This window comes from Mirounga angustirostris, unplaced genomic scaffold (assembly GCF_029215605.1).
Source record: "Mirounga angustirostris isolate CCGP_5_RB_7025 unplaced genomic scaffold, mMirAng1.0.hap1 SCAF_6, whole genome shotgun sequence".
Classification (NCBI taxonomy): Eukaryota; Metazoa; Chordata; class Mammalia; order Carnivora; family Phocidae; genus Mirounga; species Mirounga angustirostris.
In genome coordinates, this window is record NW_026991714.1 from 65290982 (window position 1) to 65311579 (window position 20598).

Sequence of the window (20598 nt, forward strand, 5' to 3'; positions counted from 1 at the left end):
TGGGGGGAGGCCAGCAGGGGGAGGTCTCACTCCCTGCCACTCTTGTCAACTGCAGACCCAACAGGGACAGAAGGACCTTTGCGGTGGTTGCTATCCCAACGGGAGGAAGATAGACTTCCCTGGAAAAGGCCAGCCAGTGAAAGACTGTCACGCTCAGCCAATGAGAAGCTATTACACTCTGAGCTCCCAGTTTATTCCAAAGAACTTTTTGTTTATAAAATCCTTCCTGGTCTCCCCTTTTCTTCTATAAATAAGGCCTCCCCTCCTTTGTTTTGGAGACTTGCATCTGATTTTGCCATAGCTCATTTGTCCGGGATTGCAATTCTCTGCTATTTCCGAATAAACCCATTTTTGCTACTGAAATAGCTGGCACAAGTCACTAAGCAAACCCTATATCCAAAGGGGAGGAGGTAAGCTCCTCTCCTGGAGGAGGTAGTAACTATCCAATTATTTGGAATTCTTCTGTGCTGGGAGATGTCTCTTCTCCCTCCATGCATTTACTAATTCATTTATGTGTATTAAAATGTTTCCGGATATATGAATAACACAGCTCCAGAAACTTATTTCTTTTGCCTTTGGAGGATCTCTCTAACCTCTCAGCTCAAAGGCAGGCTAGCGCTGGGAGTTGCTTTTCCCCAGGGAGCGGCAGGGCAGTGACAACCATGAAGGGGGCCCCAAGTCCCTGGGCGGAGGGCGGAGGGGCACCAGGGCGCTGCGGCCTTGGGCCCCAGAACCCACTCGCCCTCCACCTGCTCTGGCTTCGCGAACACTCCTCGGCCGTGGCGCTTGGAAAACAGTTCTGGGGTGCGGGGTCCCTCCACACATCAGTAATTGCTGCCAACTCCTCCCTTGTGCAACGCCCTCCCGGGCGCAACAGGCGCGGGCGCGGGCGCGGCGGCGCGCGCGGGATGTCGGGAGCGCGGCGTGCTGGCTGCGGCTGCTACGGCGGCGGCGGCGGCCACGGCAGAGGCAGTTGCTGCGCCCGGTACTGAGGTCGCTGCGTGAGGCGCAGGCGCGGTGGACTCAGCCCTCCCCGGGCTTCGGCTCGCTGTGGGCTCGTCATGGCGACAGAGGCGAGGCCCTTCCACCTGGTGGTGTTGGGCGCGTCTGGCTTCACCGGCCAGTTCGTGGCCCAGGAGGTGGCCCGGGAGCAGGTGGTCCCGGAGCAGAGCCCCCGCCTGCCATGGGCCGTGGCGGGCCGCTCCCGGGAGAAGCTGCAGCGAGTGCTGGAGAGGGCTGCCCTGAAGCTGGGTAAGGGGCGGGGGTGCGGCTTCCCGCTCGGTCCAGGGGTTCGGGTCGTCCGCAGCGAGAGTTTGTCCTTGGGGGGGGGCACCCCGAGGGCTGCCTGGGCCCGCCGGACGTCAGGAGCGGTGCTTGGGGATGTGGCTTTGTGCCACTCCCCACACGAAGCACAGCAATAAATGCATGTCTCCTCTGTTGAATTCCCTCATTGGCTTGGCGGGTCCCGCTGGCCAAGCAGCCGAGGACTTCAGTTCTTCCCTGGCCGGCCCCGTCTCCCTCTTGGGCAGGGGTCCCTGGTGGGGCTGGACGGCTCTTGGTCATGGGGTCGGACGGGAAAGGAGGACATTGGTTTCCTCGGGACTGTTTGTCCTCTCCCCTCGCCTTGGGTTTTGGCGGCGGGCGAGGAAGCTTCCCAGGTTTTGGTAACGTTGTGGCCTTCGTTTTTCAATTTCTTTTTTGCTTGTAAGAATTCGCCAGCGGGCTTACTCTTTGCTGCGTTTACTTACTCTTTTAGCATTCGTTCAACATAGTTTTACTGCGTGGTCTTTTCTGTGCCGGGTCCTGTCCTAAGTGCTGGGGATACGGATGTGACGGAGCGAGACCGCACACACACATTTAGGACTCAGGAGCCTTTAACTGTGGCTCCTGCCCACCCGAGTGTCCCTCATACAGACAGGTGCACCTGCATTCTTCTGTTTCATCTTCATCTCACTGCTGAGTCCACACTGAGCCCTTTTGCTGCCACCACCAATGTACAGTCTTGATCAAAGAGCTTTTTGGTGTTTTTTGTTTGTTTTACTTTTTCAGAAGAAATAATTTCACTGTTAAAATATATTCTTCCATTTCTTTTTCCTGCTCAACAAGACTGTACAGGTGCAGCCTACCTACCTAGCATCTGTAATGCCCAGGTTCAGTTATTGTGGGACATACACTTTGATCCATCAAACTTGCATTCCGCTAATTCCAGTGATTTACTTATTATAAGCCTATAATGAGTGTTCTTACCTAGACTGTGCTTTCTACCTTAGAGTCTTTTTTGTTCTCATGTTGATGTTAAGAACCCCTTTTTACCCCCGTATTTTGTCATATATAATTGGTTAGTAATTGATGAGCAACTTTTTATAATGGATTCTTGGCAGAGAGGAAATCACGACTGTCATCTATTCAGTATCTAAATGATTGTAAAATTGTCATTTTACACAGGGTTATCATTTGCACGTTGCTTAAGTTAGATTTTTTTTTTTAAGTTTAATGATTTTTTTTTCTAGCAATCCGTAGTGTTAACTCCATTTTCCTCATAGCTTTTTCTTTTTTATTACCTAATTTTAAAAAGTTTTATCTCTTGTCAGTATATTTAGTAAATCTGCCATCCCTGATTACTATAAAAACACAATCTGGAAGATATAATACTGTATCAGGATTTGCTTCAAACAGTTATTTCTTATTTCAGGAAGACCAACACTCCCATCTGAAGTTGGAATAATAATTTGTGATATCACGAATCCAGCCTCACTAGATGAAATGGCTAAACAGGCAGCAGTTGTCCTCAATTGTGTGGGACCAGTAAGTCATCCACCCCGTTTTGTGTCGGAACAAACAATGTATTCATTTCCAGCAGAATCTGGTATTTGATATTCCAGAGGAACATAAGGACAGGGGACAGAAGAGTTGGTTCAGGGCTTCAACCCTGTGTGGGGGAGTTTTCACTCCTCGTGAGGAGCCAGTGGATGTGACCAAAGTCTCCTGAGAGAGAGACAGGCTCTCTGTGACACCACCTCAGGGACTGGGTGCTGGGTCCTTCATTGGTTACAGCTATAACTGCCAGCTTTTTTTTTCTTACAGAATGCTTCTTAAGTAAAAAATGCTTGAGCATATATCCCTAATATATTTTTTACTTACTGATGAATGATATTCCTGTATTATTTATTCAATACATATTCATTGAATGTTTATTACATGTAAACTGCTCTAGTGTGGGTACCTGGGACATAAGGGCGAACAAAACTGAAAATCTCTCATGGAGCTTACAGTCCAGTGGGTGAGACAGAAAAATAAGGTTATAATTGTAGGTAGTGATAAGCGCTTTGAAGAAAAATCAAGCAGGGTAAGGAGACAGAGAGATTGGCGCATGAGTCTCTGTGAGGTGGATGGTCAGGACCTGACATTTGTGTCGAGCCCTGAGTGAGGTGAGGGGGTGAGGTGCAGGGGTAGTTGAGGAGAAAGTTGCTCCAGGGAAGGGCAGCTACAGACATTCTGAGATGAACATGTGTTTGAGAGAGGGCAGAGGATGGAAGGTAGGTGGGAGAGGAACCCAAGAGTTAGGTCAGAGGGTTTGAAGTATCGCAGAGTCTTTGAATGGTTGAAAGCAAGAGCATGAGCTGATTTACAGTTTTGTAGTTCTTTGTCTTCTGAGAGAGGAAAAAGGGGAAGTGGGAGACCCGCAGGGGAGTGGTCTAGGCAAGTGGAGCACAGGATGGGGGTTTGGAAGGGTGGTGAGAGCTTTTGGAGTCAGAGGATGCTTTGAGAGGAAAACCAGCAGCTTTTGCTGTTCTGGACGTGGAGAACACACTTTTGGTCCGTGTCACAGGGTGAGTGTTGGTGACATTTACTGATCTGAGGAAGCCATCACAATTGCCAAAACATTTGAAAACTAAGCATCTAGGAGATTGATAATAATGTTTTAAATGAAAGCAGAAAGGTTTTTTGATTATCCAGTAAAAATGTATTTAAATTGTTTAGATTAATCTCATTCCTAATTATTCCTAATTAGCTTTGGTTCTGTGCTCTCTTGCTGCAACCATTCTCTTATGTATATCCTCGGCCAGCCTCCTTGCCCTTCCCACCCCAGTGCTCTGGAGAGACCCAAAACTGGTATTTGTGTGTGTGTGTGTGTGTGTGTGTGTATGTATTTTATTTATTATTTATTTTTTAAGTTAGTTTCAGAGGTAGAGTTCAGTGATTCATCAGTTGCATATAACACCCTTGCTCATTACATCATGTGCCCTCCTTAATGCCCATCACCCAGTTACCCCATTCCTCTACCCACCTCCCCTCCAGCAACCCTCAGTTTGTTCCCTAGAGTTCAGCATCTCTTATGGTTTGCCTCCCTTTCCATTTTCATCTTATTTTTCCTTCCCTTCCCCTATAAGCCTCTGTTTTGTTTCTTAAATTCCACATGTGAGTGAAATCATACGGTATTTGTCTTTCTCTGACTGACTTATTTCGCTTAGATTAATACCCTCTAGTTCCATCCATGTCGTTGTAAATGGCAAGATTTCATTCTTTTGGATGGTTGAGTAATATTCCATTGTGTGTGTGTGTGTGTATATATACACACACACATATGTATATACCACCATTCATCTGTCGGTGGACATCTGGGCTCCTTCCACAGTTTGTCTATTGTGGACATTGCTGCTATAAACATTGGGGTGCAGGTGCCCCTTTGAATCACCCAAACTGATTTTTCCAGCTATTCCAGCTTCGTGTACCTTACCTGAACTTATACCCTCTGTTAGCCAGTAATCCAATAGCTCTGCGTGTCTGGAGAAACATGTATTCCCTTGCTGATGGTCCTGCTTTAAATATGTGGTGACAAACCTCACGTGGGGCCTCAGCACGTCCAGCAACCCTGCTCCACTTGCCCAGACTGTTCTCTCTCCTGCTGTGTGAATCAGCAGCTCTGTGTCCTTTTTCTTCACGTTTTTAGCCTCCCATCCCTCTTTCCTCACTCATCTGATGATTTTATTTCCTTTTTTTTTTTTTTTTACTATGACATTAGAAGCTGTTGAAGGAGAATTTCTTCACCTGCACACCTGCATTACCCTGACTCTGCCCTACCTGTTTTGAGGAAAAACTGTCCCTGCTCCTCATGGGTGCAGGATTTGAGGACCTCATGTTGACATTTTTATCACATTTTCCCTTCTACTGGGCTGTTTCTTTGCCCCTTTTTCAGCTAAACTCCTTGAAATCGTTCTCTCTCCTTCTATATCCACTTGCTCAGCTCCCACTCTATCCTAAGCCACTCTTGCCAGGCCTCTGTAAGCCTCCCTGCTTCAGGGAGCCTGCTCTGCTTCGCCCTCACCAGCTCCTCACGCTCCCCTTAATCCGAGCTCTCAGCATTTGTCCCCCTCGGTCACGTCCTCCTGCTTTTGGCTTCTGAGGTCTGGCCCTTCCCTGGTTTTCCGCCAGCTCTGTCCCCATCCCTTCTGTTGGATCTTCTCATCTTCCTCTAAGTATCAGAGGCTCAGAGCTCGAACCTTACAAACTCTTCTCTGTTTACACTCCCGGAGCCAGGCTTTTAAAAAGTATATTATTAGTATTGTAATAAAATACACATAACCAAAATGACTATTTTAGCCATTTCTCAGTGTACAAATCAGTGGCATTTGGTACATTGACAGTGTTGTGTAACCCTCACCATCTTATCTCCAGAATTTGTCATCATCCCAGACAGAAACTAACTGGGTCAGTTTTGTTTTCATTTGTGTTTTTTTTGAAGAGAGATCTTTGGTGCTTCCTACCTGACTATTTTGGGCCAGCATTTTTGAACAGCGTAGTGTAGTGAGTGAGACTCAAGCATTAAAAAGAAGACGATCAGATAGCCTAGAATAGAAAGTAGCGTGGATTATACATAATATGGGTAAGTGCTGGTTCATGAAACTTGCGTTTCAGTTTGATATATTTGTGTATATATAGGCTGCCACGTGAAGTGGATTTCTCAGCGTGGGTTGTGGTCAAAAAGGTTTTGAATGCCATTTGTATGCTGATGATGCCAACATTACTTCCAGTGAGGACTGCCCCCTAAACTCCAGATTGGTAGATCCAGCTACCTTCTTGATGTTTCCACTTGGATGGTTTATGGGCATGAGTCTCTAGGTTTTTGCCCCCAAACCTGCTCCTTCCTAGGCTCTCCTGGGATTGGCATTTTTCACTTTGCCAGTTTGGGATCATTACCGGTTTCTTTGCAGGTTTTTCTTTGTTTTTACTTCTTTGTCCATTTTGTGATGATTTATTTAGTTAAAAAACAGATGATATCTGTAAAACTACTTAGGCATATGTAAACAAGCATTAGGTTGAAATATACCTAAAATGAATGAATGAATGAGGGAGTTGCTGTGGGCCCCTCTGCATGTGGGACGCTCCCACGCTGCCCTCAGAGTCCCTTGTGTAGCTTTCATTCAACAAGGGACCACATCACGTGGCCCAAGGAACGTGCCCAAGTCAATTCATGTATTAACTGTTAATAAAACTTCATTTTTTTCTTTGTGTTTCCTATAAGAAGTAGCATGAATAAACATACTGATATTTATTTCCATAACTGAGGGAATGGGTCTGTGGGCCCCTTGATGCAAGCCTGCCCACGTAGGAGACCCCCGTGTTAGAACATGGAATGCTGAGAACAGTATTCGGTTTTGATCTGTAAGCTAAATTGGCTTTGCTGGGGAGAAATGTCTCCTCTGAGATCAAGGATTGTTACCGTTTGTCCATTTATCTCATAAAAGCACAAGGGTAGAAAGTAGAGAAAAAACAACAAAAAAATGTATCAACATAAGGACATTAGTGCCGAAGTCTCAACCTCAGATTGCCTGGAGGAGAGAGAAGGTGGGCCAGTTGAGACGGAATACAATGTGGGGAGTGGGGGGATTGTGGTGAATAGGGAGGTGCATACTCTTTGCAGAAGGAGCTGTTACTATTTCAAAAAGCTCATTAATGCTTTACTGCAGCTCACCAGTACTTCTAGATGAACCCGGTAGCTGACAGGCTGTAGCTCACTATCTGAGCATGGGGAGTTAACCCAAGGCCAGAAGGCTGATACTGGAGGGGTCAGGAGCTAACCTGGCAGCTAGAGCAGAGGAGGGGGCTCCAGGTAGTGGAGGGTGAAGAAATAGCACGATTAGGAAACTATAGGGAGTTGCAAGCTGCTAGAATATGGGGATGAAGGGGTTGTGGTGTGACCTGATGCTTTTTGTGACATGCTAAGACATTTGGACTTCACACTATAGTAAATACAGGCACTGCAGAGCTAGCGAAGGATTTTAAGAGGTATACATGTGTACATATGCACGTGCGTGCCTGTGTGTGTGTGTGTGTGTGTGTGTGTGTGTACGTGATAGAAGCAAAGATGACATCAGATTGTTATTTTAGAATAATAATTTGGTGTTTCTTTGGACATGGAGCTACCTTGGCTGCAGGGAAGCCAGTTACTGTGTGTAGTAAATTGCATGAGAGGTGGTAAGGGTGTGAACTCAGATTTGGATGTGTAGAGGGGAGGGAACTGATCTGAGATTTTTAGGGAACTAATTCGATAAAACTTGGTGACTTCCAGGGTAGGTGGAGTCAAAACAGCTTCTGCGTTTCTCACTTGAGAATTTTGTGGAGAGTGACGCCATTCACAGCAACAAAGAAACGTTCTTCTCTTCCTGTTAGTCTTCATTTTGGCTAATAGGACCAGTAGCCCCGTGTCCGTTGGCCCCGTTGTCTGTCTAATCAGCAAGCCCAGTCATTTCTACCTCTTTAATAATCTCATCCTTGGTGTATCCATCCCCTTCTTCGTTTAGCCCTTTGTCATTTCTTCCAGCCATGGGTTTCAATTTCTGGTAGTGTGGGCAGAGTGACGTGTGTTTTCTAGAAGTCTTACACCACTGTCCTATTTAAAATTCTCCAGGAGAGCCTAGTAATCCTGATCTGGCCCCGGCGTTCCTTTCCAGGCCCATCTCTCGTCACTTCCCTTTCAACTACTCTGAGCTTTGGGTGCCTTTACCCTTTCTCACACCTTCACATATACTTTTCCCTTTTCTGGATTTTTCTTTTTCCTGGCAAATCCTTATTCTTCAGAATTCAACTCAAATGAATCACTTGTTCTATAAAACTTACCATTTGGTTTTCAGTTAGAGGTTAGCACATGTTCCTTTAATTCCATTGTGCCTTCCTTTACTCTGAAAAGTGGCATGGCGCTGTTACGTGATTTTCCTCAATTTATCTTTTGGCTCCTTTATTAATATTTGATTCTTAATAACCAAGACTGTACTTGCAAAACTCAGTGGTATTTCATTCAAGATTGCTAAGTTAAGTAAGGGGCGCCTGGGTGGCTCAGTTAGTTCTGTGTCCGACTCTTGATTTAGGCTCAGGTCATGATCTCAGGGTCATGGGATTGAGCCCCAAGTTGGGCTCTGCGCTCAGCCCAGAGTCTGTGTGAGATTCTCTCTCTCCTTCTGCCCTGCCCCACTATGTGCATGCATTCTCTCTCTCAAATAAATAAATCTTCAAGCTTGCTAAGTAAGAGTAAACAGTTGGTTTTCTTTATTCCCCCCAGTATCGATTTTATGGAGAACCTGTAGTAAAAGCATGTATCGAAAATGGAACCAGCTGTATTGACATCTGTGGAGAACCTCAGGTATGTAAAATGGAGAAGAAAGAATGGCATTAACAACACAACTTTCTGTTAGAGTGGAAAATATTTAGTGCCGCCTTGCAGACTATTTTAGAAGTTGGTGACTCCTCCCTTGTGCTGATGGCTTGAAGGAGAGTGCGATAGTCAGGTCTTTTCTTCTGTTTTCTTGAAGTTTTTTCTTCCTTACCACCTCATTTATTCCAGGTCTTTTGTATGTAGGATGTGCTGGTTTCTGTGGCTGCCGCATGCTGTGAAAGGGTTTAATTAAAATGGTGCGCTATGTGTAAATTCTTTGAATCTCACTTTTTCTTATGAATTCCGTTTTTGTAGTCAGACACCTTTATAACAATGCAGAAAAGGAAGTGTAAAATCCTCCAAACGTAAACATTTTAGATATTCACACTTGAGTGCTCACCCCACACCCGACACTCTGCTAATACAGCATTTTATGTCATTTGAATGTTCCACATTCCCATAAAGTCGGTATCGTCTTGCCTATTTTGTGGATGAGGAAACTGAAGCTGAGGGGGGTTAAGTCATGCAGCTCAGAGTCCTGCCACCACTCAGTAGAAGAACAGGACTCCAACTGAGGTTTGCCTGATTGCAGGAAGTGGATGTTAGTAAGCACCAAGCTACCCCAGCTCCTTGAAAACCGTCACCTCATCTGTCCCTGTGGTCTCTGCTGTTATCATCACCAATATGCCAATATAGTAATGTACTGGAAAATACTAGGAAAATGTGAATTACCAAAAGTGATTCAAGAAGAGGTAGGAAACCTGAATGAAACAGAAACCAATTCCGGCCTAATTAAAAAAAAAAAAAAAAAAAATCCCAGAGCAAAGAAAATGATGAAACATTTCTAAGGTATCCTATAAACTACAATAAAAGTGATATCAAAACCTAGTAAAGATCCAGACTATATAAAGGACTCTTAAAAGGCAATAATACAAATTCAAATCACCCAATTAAAAATGGGAAAAGGGATGAGTAGAGACAAATGTTCTGTGCAGAAGAATCCCAAAAAGCTTGTGTAACTACTCCACCCTCGAGGAGAGGAGCATGACTCATCACCCCTTCTTTGGGCACCACACATGGTCACTCCCTCCCCAAAAGAACAGTACGGATGGGAGGGAAGAAGAGAATAACTTTATGGTGGCGAAACCTGAAAAATACTACCTCAGCCGGGTGTTTAGGGCCACCATCCACACTGATAAGTCACGGTGATGGTATGTACCCTTGATAGAATGTCACGAAATGCACTTGACCCCTGCGGTCTCCCCTCCCTCCTCAAAGCAGTAATTCCACGCTAGTAAGGAGAAAAATTCCAGTAGAGGGGCACGCTACAAAATACCTGATCAAAGTTCTCAAAACTATCAGGGCCCTGAGAGTCCGAGGAGACTGTCACAGCTCCCAAGAGGAGCCTTGGGACACATGACAGCTAAATGTAATGTGGCATCCTGGTGGAGAAAAAGGACATTAGGTAAAGACTAGGGAAATCTGGATAAAGTATGGTCTTTAGCTAATGATAATGTTATCAATATTCATTAAGTGTAGCAGATGTTAATGGAAAAGCTCTAACAATAGGAGAAACTGGGTCGGGGTACATGGGAACTCTCCACTACTCAAATTTTCTGTGAATCTTTTCTGTGAATCTAAAACTGTTGTAAAAGTAATTTCTAAAAACAGAGGACTTGAACAGACATTATTCTCCTTTTCCATCCCCTCCTCTCCTACCACTTTCTTCATCCTAACTAAATATATGTGTGCCGATGCATGTCTCTAATAATGTCCCTCTGAGGAATACGATTTGGGTGATGTTTTCTTGCTGTCTTTGTATTTTTTTGTATATTAATTCAGGTTTTCATAATATTACTTCTGCATTTAAAACTCATTCTGAAAAAGTTACTAGTGTCATTAAGTCAGATCAGCCTGTGCCCCACACTGCTTGGCACGTGGTAGATATACAGTAAATATTTGCCAAATAAGTGAAAAACATTTCCACAGTTAATATTTCACTAAAAGCCACATTGGTTAGCATTTTCAAAATGTAATTCCTTTGTCTTTTAAGGTCTATCATTTAATGCTGATTTAAATATTTCTGTATAGCTCTGATTCAGATTTTTGTCCTGAATTTTTTAGTTTCTGGAATTAATGTATTGGAAGTATCATGAGAAAGCTGCAGAAAAAGGGTCTTATATCATTGGAAGCAGTGGTTTTGACTCCATTCCAGCAGATCTGGGCGTAATATATACCAGAAATAAGATGAACGGTAACTATCAATCACTAAGCAGTAATTGAATTTAACAATAGAAAATCTTCATGTTTATAACTGTGATGAACTAAAAACTAGTTGGGAAGAGAAACATAACTATAAATGGGTAATGTTAAACACATGATTTGTTCAGGGCATCTGGGTGGCTCAGTGGGTTAGGCATCCAAATTTTGATTTCGTCTGGGTTGTGATCTCAGGGTTGTGGGATCAAGCCCTGTGTCAGGCTCTGCGCTGGGTGTGGAGCCTGCTTAGGACTCTTTCTCCTCCTACCCCCACTCTCCCTCTCTAAAAAAAAAATTAAAATTAAAAAAATTTTAAAATAAAAAAACTCCACATGCTTTAGTGTTTAATACAGCTATACTTGTTATAAAATCCTATTGACACAATTTTTTGAGATGTGGTTAGTACTGTGTGTATTCCAAAGTGAGGAATTATCCATTGTCTCAACTTAGTTATGGTTAAAACAGTAAAATTTCTGGAAAAAGAATTTCTGACAGCCATTATAATTCAAACTTGCTTGGTTTAGGAACTAACACATTTAAGAATATAATTTTTGAAGCTATTAAAGGTTTAACTTTTTTTAAAGATTTTATTTATTTGAGAGAGAGCGAGCGAGAGAGAGAAAGAGAGCATGAACTAGGGGAGAGGCAAAAGGAGAGGGAGAGACAGACTCCCACTGAGCAGGGAGCCCAATATGGGGCTCGATCCCAGGACCCTGAGATCCCTGAGATCATGACCAGAGCCGAGGGCAGACACTTAACTGACTGAGTCTCCCAGGTGCCCTATTATGCTCTTGAAAGCTTTTTGATGTAAATAATACCAGTTTAGAACTAAAAACCCTTTATCTTAAAAAAAAAAAAAAAAGAAAAATCAATATTATGGTAAAATAATGGAAGTTCCTAATGCCATGCATGTTTTAAAAGGATCCATTTAGAAAATGACATGAAACAGGTAACTCCAGTGTCATATAAACTGTTCTAGAGCTTAAAAAGATGGCAAGTGTTTCAATTTATATTGAAAAGTTAACATAACTCAAGCCAAAGCCCCAGATAGATAGCACCAAAAAAGATAGCACCAAAAAAAAAGAAAACTACAAATCAGTCTTGCTTTGTGAAATTAGTAGTCAAAAAAATGCTAAATAAATTTTAATAAATCTTCAATGGCATTTTAAAAGAATAATATATCAAGACAAAGGCTTATTACAAAGTTATGTAATCACATCAGAATATCGAAGGTAAAAAGCTAGATGGCCATCGCAGTAAATGATTTGAAAATTCATGCCATTTACTGATTGCAGATTTTTAGGAATTTAAGAATAGAATACTTTATTAACATAATTAATGTCGGAAGGCAATAGCCAGTATCATACTCAGTGATGAAATGCTAGAACCATTCCAAATAAAAAGAACATGAACATCTTTTTTTTTTTAAAGGTTTATTTATTTACTTTAGAGAGAGAGCGCATGAGTGGTTGGGGAGGAGGGACAGAGGGGGAGGGAGAGAGAGTCCCAAGCAAACTCCATGCTAAGTGTGGAGTCCGACGTGGGGCTTGGTCCCAGGACCCTGAGATCATGACCTGAACTGAAATGAAACCAAGAGTGGGTTGCTTAACTGACTGAGCCATCCAGGTGCCTCCAATTGAACATCATGGACCTGGTAGGTCTCCATTTATCAAAAAAATACTTTTAAGTCTCTAAAGTCCAGACATTTTCTTCATGGTAGTTATACGTATTTTTTACTAAGGTTTTAAAATATTTAATAGTTTCTGTTATTTTGAATAGTTCTTTTTTTTTCTTTTAAGGGAGAAATAATACTTTAAACCTTGTTTAAAAACTTTGTTTTCAGATACTGAACCCTAAGAGGGAGCATTTCAACAAGTATCCCCACTGATTGTTTGGTGCAAGTGGTCCACATGTTAACTGCGTGTGGCCTTAGGCGGTCCACGTTCTTTCTGTGGCTAGGATAGATCATGGAGCCATAAACCCAGGCTGCCTTCTCTTAGCAAACCTCAGAATCATCCCAGGGCGTTATACTTCATGATCTAGGTGTTTGTCAGTGGTCACCTAGCGACATTTAGATGACTATGGTTCTCATCATTGTTGATGATGTGGTTGTTCATTCTCTTTCTCAGGGTCAGCTTTCTAAAGGCTCCATGATTTCATTTTCTCTTGGTATTAAAACTAGGAACACCAATCTTAAGAAATTGCTATATTTTGGGGCACCTGGGTGGCTCAGTCACTTAAGTGTCTGCTTCTAGCTCAGGTCATGATCTCGGGGTCCTGGGATCAAGCCCTGCATCATGCTCCCTGCTCAGTGGGCCATCTGCTTCTCCATCTCCCTCTCCCTCTGTGCTCTCTCTCTCTCAAATAAAAAAAAAAGAAATTGCTATATTTCATTTTATCAGATTTTGAGATTTAGTCTATTAGGTTTTTCTTTTGTCTTACTGCTCTTGAGAAACTCAGTGATTAATTAACCACTATGCCTGTGTTTTAGCCCTTGTAGTTATGTAGTTGATATCTCCCTCTTTTTCTGGCTTTGGTTTTCTATTATTATTTGTATTATTATATTTTTCTTTCTTTTTTTTTTTTTTAAGATTTTATTTATTTATTTGAAGAGCGAGACACAGCGAGAGAGGGAACACAAGCAGGGGGAGTGGCAGAGGGAGAAGCAGGCTTCCTGCCAAGCAGGGAGCCCGATGCGGGGCTCGATCCCAGGGCCCTGGGATCATGACCTGAGCCGAAGGCAGACGCTTAATGACTGAGCCACCCAGGCACCCCTTTTTATTTCATTTTAACAGCCTTATTTTAAGTATTTTATAAGCCATCACAGAGGCCATTTCGATAGGTTTTCTGCACATTCATTATAAATCACTACTATGAAGCCACCTTGAAAGCAGTCATACTGGAAAACAGAATTCATCCCACAGATATAATTTTGAGAACTGTGTGCTGATGGCCTTCCAGCGAATGAGTGAACTAAATTGTTGCCTTGTTGGAAGAGATCTTTGGTGGCAGTTTGAATACTAGAAAAGATTTTGCCAGTATTAGCACTTAGACTTTATTCTAAACTGCTCTTTCTGACAACTTACCTCGCTTCAGCTGCTTCGTAAGTCTGTTTTCAGTCACATAATGAACCTATTACCAGTACAGATTTTCTGACTGTATCTGCTGTAGTCTTGGTAAAAGTGGTCCCTAAATAAATAGGAATAATTTGGGGCACCTGGGTGGCTCAGTCAGTTAAGCATCTGCCTTCAGCTCAGGTCATGATCTTGGGGTCCTGGGATCGAGCCTTGCATCGGGCTCCCTGCTCAGCGGGGAGTCTGCGTCTCTCTCTGCCCCTCCCCCTGCTGATGCTCTCTCTCTAATAAATAAATAAAATCTTTAAAAAATAGGAATAATTTATTACTGCATGCCTTAGTCACATGGATTTTATCTGATTTGGCTTTCCTGTTCTGCTGCTCTCGTAGGCACTCTGACTGCTGTGGAAAGTTTCCTGACTCTACATTCCGGACCTGAGGTTAGTTTTTCTGTTTCTCTGGTGTTTTTTAAAATTAATAAAAACATTTTGGAAATGACACATGCCTCCTAAAAAGATTTAGATGAATTAAATTTCATATATATTTGTAATTTTTAGGGTGTGAGAGTCACTATGTTTGATTTTAAAAAGTAAAGATGGTAGCTTGCTGGGAATTAGACTCAAAATAGAATTTTGTTAAAAACAGCTGCACAGGTCACTGCATTAGAATGAGTTACCATGATCCCAGCACCAAAATCTCTCTCATTGTTGTGTAATAAACGCTGTCAGCCATTTCAGTCCTCACCTTAGTCCAAGTCTGTGCACTTGTGTTGTGCACCTCACTCACAGCCCAGTGCTGTCGTGGCCGTAAAGAGATGGATGATGTCATCACCGACTGTCCAGCCTGTTTGGGACATGAGACCTGAGGTGGCTGCGTTCCCAGAGGCCCATGTTTACGATAGGACTTTTATCATCAGTAGTGTTTGACCCAATTCTAGGTCTACACTTAAGGTTCTCTTTAAAATCCATTCATCCGGGCGTCTGGGTGGCTCAGTCGTTAAGCGTCTGCCTTCGGCTCAGGTCATGATCCCAGGGTCCTGGGATCGAGTCCCACATCGGGCTCCTGTTCGGCGGGAGGCCTGCTTCTCCCTCTCCCACTCGCCCTGCTTGTGTTCCTGCTCTCGCTGTCTCTCTCTCTGTCAAATAAATAAATAAAATCTTTAAAAAAAATAAAATAAAATAAATTCCATTCATCCAGCAAGTCTTCTGTGGTGGTGCAAATATATATAGGAGTGCAAGGTAGTGTGACACAGAAATGAAGAAGATGCAAACCTGTCCTGAAAGAGATAATAACGTAGCTTGGCAGGAGAGAGAGATGTTAAAGAGATCAGATAAAATACTGTATTTTTTGAGAATGGAGAGTAAATCCAGCTAGGAGGCCAGAGGTAAGAGCTGTCTGGAGAAGCTGGGCATGGACTGAGTTTTGGAGGTTGGTGCCATGGAGCTGGGCTAAGGGGGAGGGAGTAGCATTTTCAGGACATAGCTATGGGAGGTATGGAGCATGTGCAGGTAAGAGTAATGGTTCTAGTCGTCCAGATTGTGGGATCAGGTTAATAAACACAAAGAGCTATATAACACATGCTAAAATCCGTGGTTACAGAGAATGCCCACTGGAGAATCAGAATAAAGGGAAGTGACAGAGGGCCTGAGTAACTGGGGAAGGCCTCCTAGAGGCCTTGCAGATTTTAGCTGTGAGAAGGGAATAGCATTTGGAAGATCAGAGGCAGTCACCTGAACATAGGCTCAGAAGCAAGAATGAGATACGTACTTGAATCTGGGGAGCATGGGTAGAAACCCAGCTCCACCCAGTTTAAACCAGCAACACGAAAAGGAGCTGACTGATTCTGCAGGTGGATAGTGTGGAATTTACTGATGTCTGCATTCATTTCTGCTGGGTCCCTTTGTGTGCCTCTCAGCATGGCATGGAAGGTGCTGGCGGTCAGGGGTACATTGTCCTTAAAGTTCCTCATTTCCTGGGAACAGCTAGCAGAGTTGATTTATCACATGGTAGGAAAGATCAGTCAAGTATTGGGCCGTTCAGCTATTCTTGAGCCCATCAGTATGACCTGGTATAACGGTGCAGGCAGATTGCCTAGGCCTGGGTCACAGGCCTCTGGAGGGGGGACCACAGAGTCAGGCCCATCTCTCGAACATGGAACATGTTCCAGATAGGAAGGAGAGTTTTATAAGCAGAAGATGAGGTAGAGGGTTGCAGGGAATTGCTGCAGGACCGACAAAACCCAGATGTCACAACAGGGAGATTGTGAGAAAATTGGTAGAGGAGAAAAGAGGCTGCTTTTGAAAGAGCAGCAGGAGATGCAATTGGAAAGATGAGCTGATGTAGGGAAAGTGTCTGTCCTTTACTAGAGGGATAGAAGAGCCCCTGATGGTTCTTACTGAGTCGAGCCAGATTTTGAAGCAGGACTGCCTGGCCTCAAATTCTGGCTCTGCCACTTACCAGTGACATGAGCGTGGGCAAGTAGCACACTATCCTCATGGTGCCTTACTTCCTCCATCTGTAAAAGGAGATGGTAATAGTATCTACTTCATATGGTCACTGGGTCAATGAGTATAAATCAGAACAGAGGTGGGCAGTTAGCAGATTGCTCAGTGAGTGTTATTAAGTATTATTTTTGTTAACATTATTCAAACTTAAAGTTGGGGCTTAACTCAGGACAAGAGAGTTGAAGCATCCATACGAGTGCAGCTCCCTCTCTCATTCCCCTGAAAGCAAAATCCACAGTCTGAATTTGATGGGACAGATTCTGTGTATCCCTAGTCACTGAATTGTCCTGCCCCTCCTTATCTTTCTTTTCCCCTGGAGGTTTTTATTTTACACACAAAATTGTACCACAGACCACATGCTTGAATTTCAGAGGATTGAAATCATACACTGTAGAATAGTCCTGTCAGTCCGGCCGGCCTTCCCACAGTGATGGAAATGTCCTGTGTGTGCTGTGTGGGGGCTTATTACATCGTGGCTGTTGCGGCTCTAGAGCAGGTCAGCCTGTGGCCTTTTTTTTTTTTTTTTTTAAGATTTATTTATTAGAGAGCAAGCATGAGTGGGAGGGGCAGAGGGAGAGGGAAAGAGAATCTCAAGCAGACTCCGTGCTGAGCGTGGAGCCCAACACGGGGCTCGCTCTCACGACCCTGAGATCACGACCTGAGCAGAAACCAAGAGCTGGATGTTTAACCGATTGATCCACCCAGGTGCCCCGAGCCCATGGCCTTTTTTATATGTCCATGAGCTAAGGATGGTTTTACATTTTTAAAGGGCTATAGTAGAAACACAAAGATGAATATGTAGTAGAGACCATCTGTGCCTGTAAAACCTACAAGTTGGACCTTTCAGAGACCGTTTGCCAACCTGTCCTAGAGTGTGCTTTATTTTTTCTTTTTTAGAGACTTTTTATTTATTTTTTGACAGAGAGAGAGACAGCGAGAGAGAGAGCACAAGCAGGGGGAGTGGGAGAGGGAGAAGCAGGCCTCCCACCGAGCAGGGAGCCCGATGGGGGGCTTGATCCCTGGAGCCTGGGATCATGACCTGAGCCGAAGGCAGACGCTTAACGACTGAGCCACCCAGGCGCCCCTGGAGTGTGTTTTAGACTACAGTGCAATTATACTAGAAATCAATGAAGAGATAACATGAAAATCTCTGTATATTTGCATATGATGAAATGTATTTTAAATTTATGTCATTAACCCAGACCTTTTTTTCTAAACTCAGACTTAAAACATCCAATCACCTAGCTGACATCTCCACTTGAACACTCGATAGATCTCTCAGACTGTGTCTTGTCCATACTGACCTCTTGTTTCTCCTTTCCAAATGTGCTCCAGCCTCGGGTCATTTGTATCCATTTCAGTTGGTAGTAGCGTGTCCTTCCACACAGATCAAACAGTGTGGGCATTGCTATCTCTGTTCTCTGAAACCTAGATCCTGTCTGTCAGGAAATCCTGTTGATTCTGCCTTTACAATATGTGAGAATCTGATCACTCTTCACCATTTCTCTTTCTCCCACCTTATTCTTGCTACCACCTGTTCCTGTAGAGTCCATGCTCGACAGCCAGGATGATCCTTTTCAGACCTCACTCGGATCTTGTCCTTCCAGTCGTGTGCAAGAATATAAGTGACGTGGCCCCTGTCCCCTCTCCAGCCTCCTCTCCCACACGTCTGTGCATTCTCCCTCATTTACACTGACCTTTGTGCCCTCCTCGAACACGCCAGCACACTGCAGCCTGTCTGCTTTTGTGCTGGCTCTCTCCTTTTCCTGAAAACACTTCTCAGAGATGTTTGCATGACTGACACCCTCATCTCCCTCAAGTCTTTTCTCAAATGCCATTTTCCTGATGAAGTCCCATTTAAAACTGCAAACTTAATTCCTTTGCCCATCATTTTCAGTTCATCATATCTACTCTTTTTCTTTTTTCCTATAGTACTTTGCACTTTCTAAATCCTATGTATTGTATTTTTTATTGAGTTTGTCACCCGCTCTGGAATGTGAGCACCACAAAAAGAAGGATTTTTGTCTATTTAATTTACCAAGCACCCAGAATAGTGCTGGTCACATAGTAGGAGCTCAGTAAGTGTTTGTTGGCTGACTTGAGTGGACAAGGCTAACTTAACCTTAATTCTAAAACCCTACAAGAACAATTCCAGAAGGCAAAAGTCCAGTCCAGTTTCATGTTCTAGGAACATAGATGTAAAAAATCCTAAATAAAATATTAGCAAATTAAAAGCAGTAATACATAAGAATACACTTTTTTTTTTAAAGATTTTATTTATTTTTTTACAGACAGGGAACACAAGCAGGGGGAGTGGGAGAGGGAGAAGCAGGCCTCCCGTTGAGTAGGGAGCCCAATGCGGGGCTTGATCCCAGGACCCTGGGATCATGACCTGAGCCAAAGGCAGACGCTTAATGACTGAGCCACCCAGGTGTCCCAAGAAGAATACATTTTGACCAAGTTAGTTTTAGAGAGGAATGGAAGGGTTAATATTATGTAATCGCTATAATCCACCTCACTAACAGGTTAAAGGAGGACAGTCTTATGATCATCTTGATAAAGAGAGAAAAAGTGTGGTAAAATGTACTATCTACTCATTAAAACTTTTTTTTTAAAAAGATTTTATTTATTTATTTGAGAGAGAGAGAATGAGAGAGAGCGAGCACATGAGAGGGGGGAGGGTCAGAGGGAGAAGCAGACTCCCTGCAGAGCAGGGAGCCCCATGCGGGACTCGATCCCAGGACTCCGGGATCATGACCTGAGCCGAAGGCAGTCGCTTAACCAACTGAGCCACCCAGGCGCCCTCTACTCATTAAAACTTAACGGCAAGCCAGGAGTAGAAGGGAAGATTATCTTTTTTTAAAAAAGCTATAATAAAGATGATACCCAGTGTTTAACATTGAAAACTTATTGCTCTCAGTTCAGGAATAAGACCTGGGTGCCCATTACTTCAGCCAGATTGTAGCCAGAGCAGTAATGCAGGAAAAAAGAAACTGTATATAGGTTAGAAAGGAAGAAACAAGGGGTGCCTGGGTGGCTTAGTCGGTTAAGCGTCCGCCTTTGGCTCAGGTCATGATCCTGGGATTCTGGAATGGAGTCCCGAGTCGGGCTCCCTGCTCAGCGGGGAGCCTGCTTCTCCTTCTACTCACTCGTGCTCTCTCTTGCTATCTCTGTCTCTCAAATAAATAAATAAAATCTTTATTAAAAGAAAAGAAAGGAAGAAACAAAACTATTTTCAGCAGATGATGTAATTGTGAGTGTAGGAAATTCCAAAGAAATCTATAGGCAATATTATTAGAATTAATAAATGAGTTTCATAGATTACTGGAAAAATTCTTTTTCTTACCTGATTTCCTTGGCTGGACCCTCCAGTACAATGGGCAGTAGAAGTGGCGAGAGCTGACATCCTTGTGTAGCTGTGGGTTTTTATAGATGCTCTTTATCAGGTTGAGGAAATTTCCTTCTATTCCTAGTTTGTTGAGTGTTTTTAACCTGAAGGGTGTTATATTTGATCAAATGCCTTTTCTGTATCTATTGAGATGATCATGTGGTTTTTGTTTTTTCTTCTCTTCATACATTGTATTACTTAAGATTGATTTTCATAGTTGAACCAACCTTACATTGCTGGGGTAAATCCCACTTGGTCATAGTATATAATCCTTTTTATATATTGCTGGATTTAGTTTGCTAGTATTTTGTTGATGATTTTTGCATCTATGTTCCTAAGGAATATTGGTCTGTAGTCTTCTGGTGATGTCTTTTGTCTGGTTTTGTTATCAGGGCAATTAGTACTGGCCTTTTAGGAAGAGTTTGCAAAGAATTGGTATTAATTCTTTAAATGTTTGGTAGAATTCATCAATGAGATCATCTGGGTCTGGGCTTTTCTTTGTGGGAAGTTTTTTGATTATTAATTCAATCTCTTTACTTCTTATAGGTTGACTAGGATTTTCTATTTCCTCTTTAGTCAGTTTTGGTAGTTTGCATCTGCATTAGTTTTCTGCCATAGCAAACTGGTTGCTTAAAAAACAGAAATTTATTATTCTCACAGTTCTGGAGGCTAGAAGTTGGAGATGAAGGTGTTGGTAGAGTTGGTTCCTTCAGAGACTTTGAG

The 20598-nt window shown here is 43.2% G+C and overlaps 1 protein-coding gene across 2 annotated transcripts in view; it reads left to right on the forward strand.

Moving 5' to 3' along the window:
* The first annotated feature begins 946 nt into the window (after positions 1-946).
* Positions 947-20598, forward strand: part of SCCPDH (saccharopine dehydrogenase (putative)) — a 38233-nt gene continuing 18581 nt past the window's right edge. Inside the window, exons 1-5 of one of the 2 annotated variants that reach the window (XM_064594440.1) lie at positions 947-1251; positions 2693-2805; positions 8558-8638; positions 10775-10904; positions 14374-14423. In XM_064594440.1, coding sequence (XP_064450510.1) covers positions 1062-1251; positions 2693-2805; positions 8558-8638; positions 10775-10904; positions 14374-14423 — 564 coding nt within the window. In that variant the 5' untranslated portion in view covers positions 947-1061. The remainder of the gene's footprint in view (positions 1252-2692; positions 2806-8557; positions 8639-10774; positions 10905-14373; positions 14424-20598) is intronic. The other variant, XM_045877603.3, reaches the window with a different exon arrangement.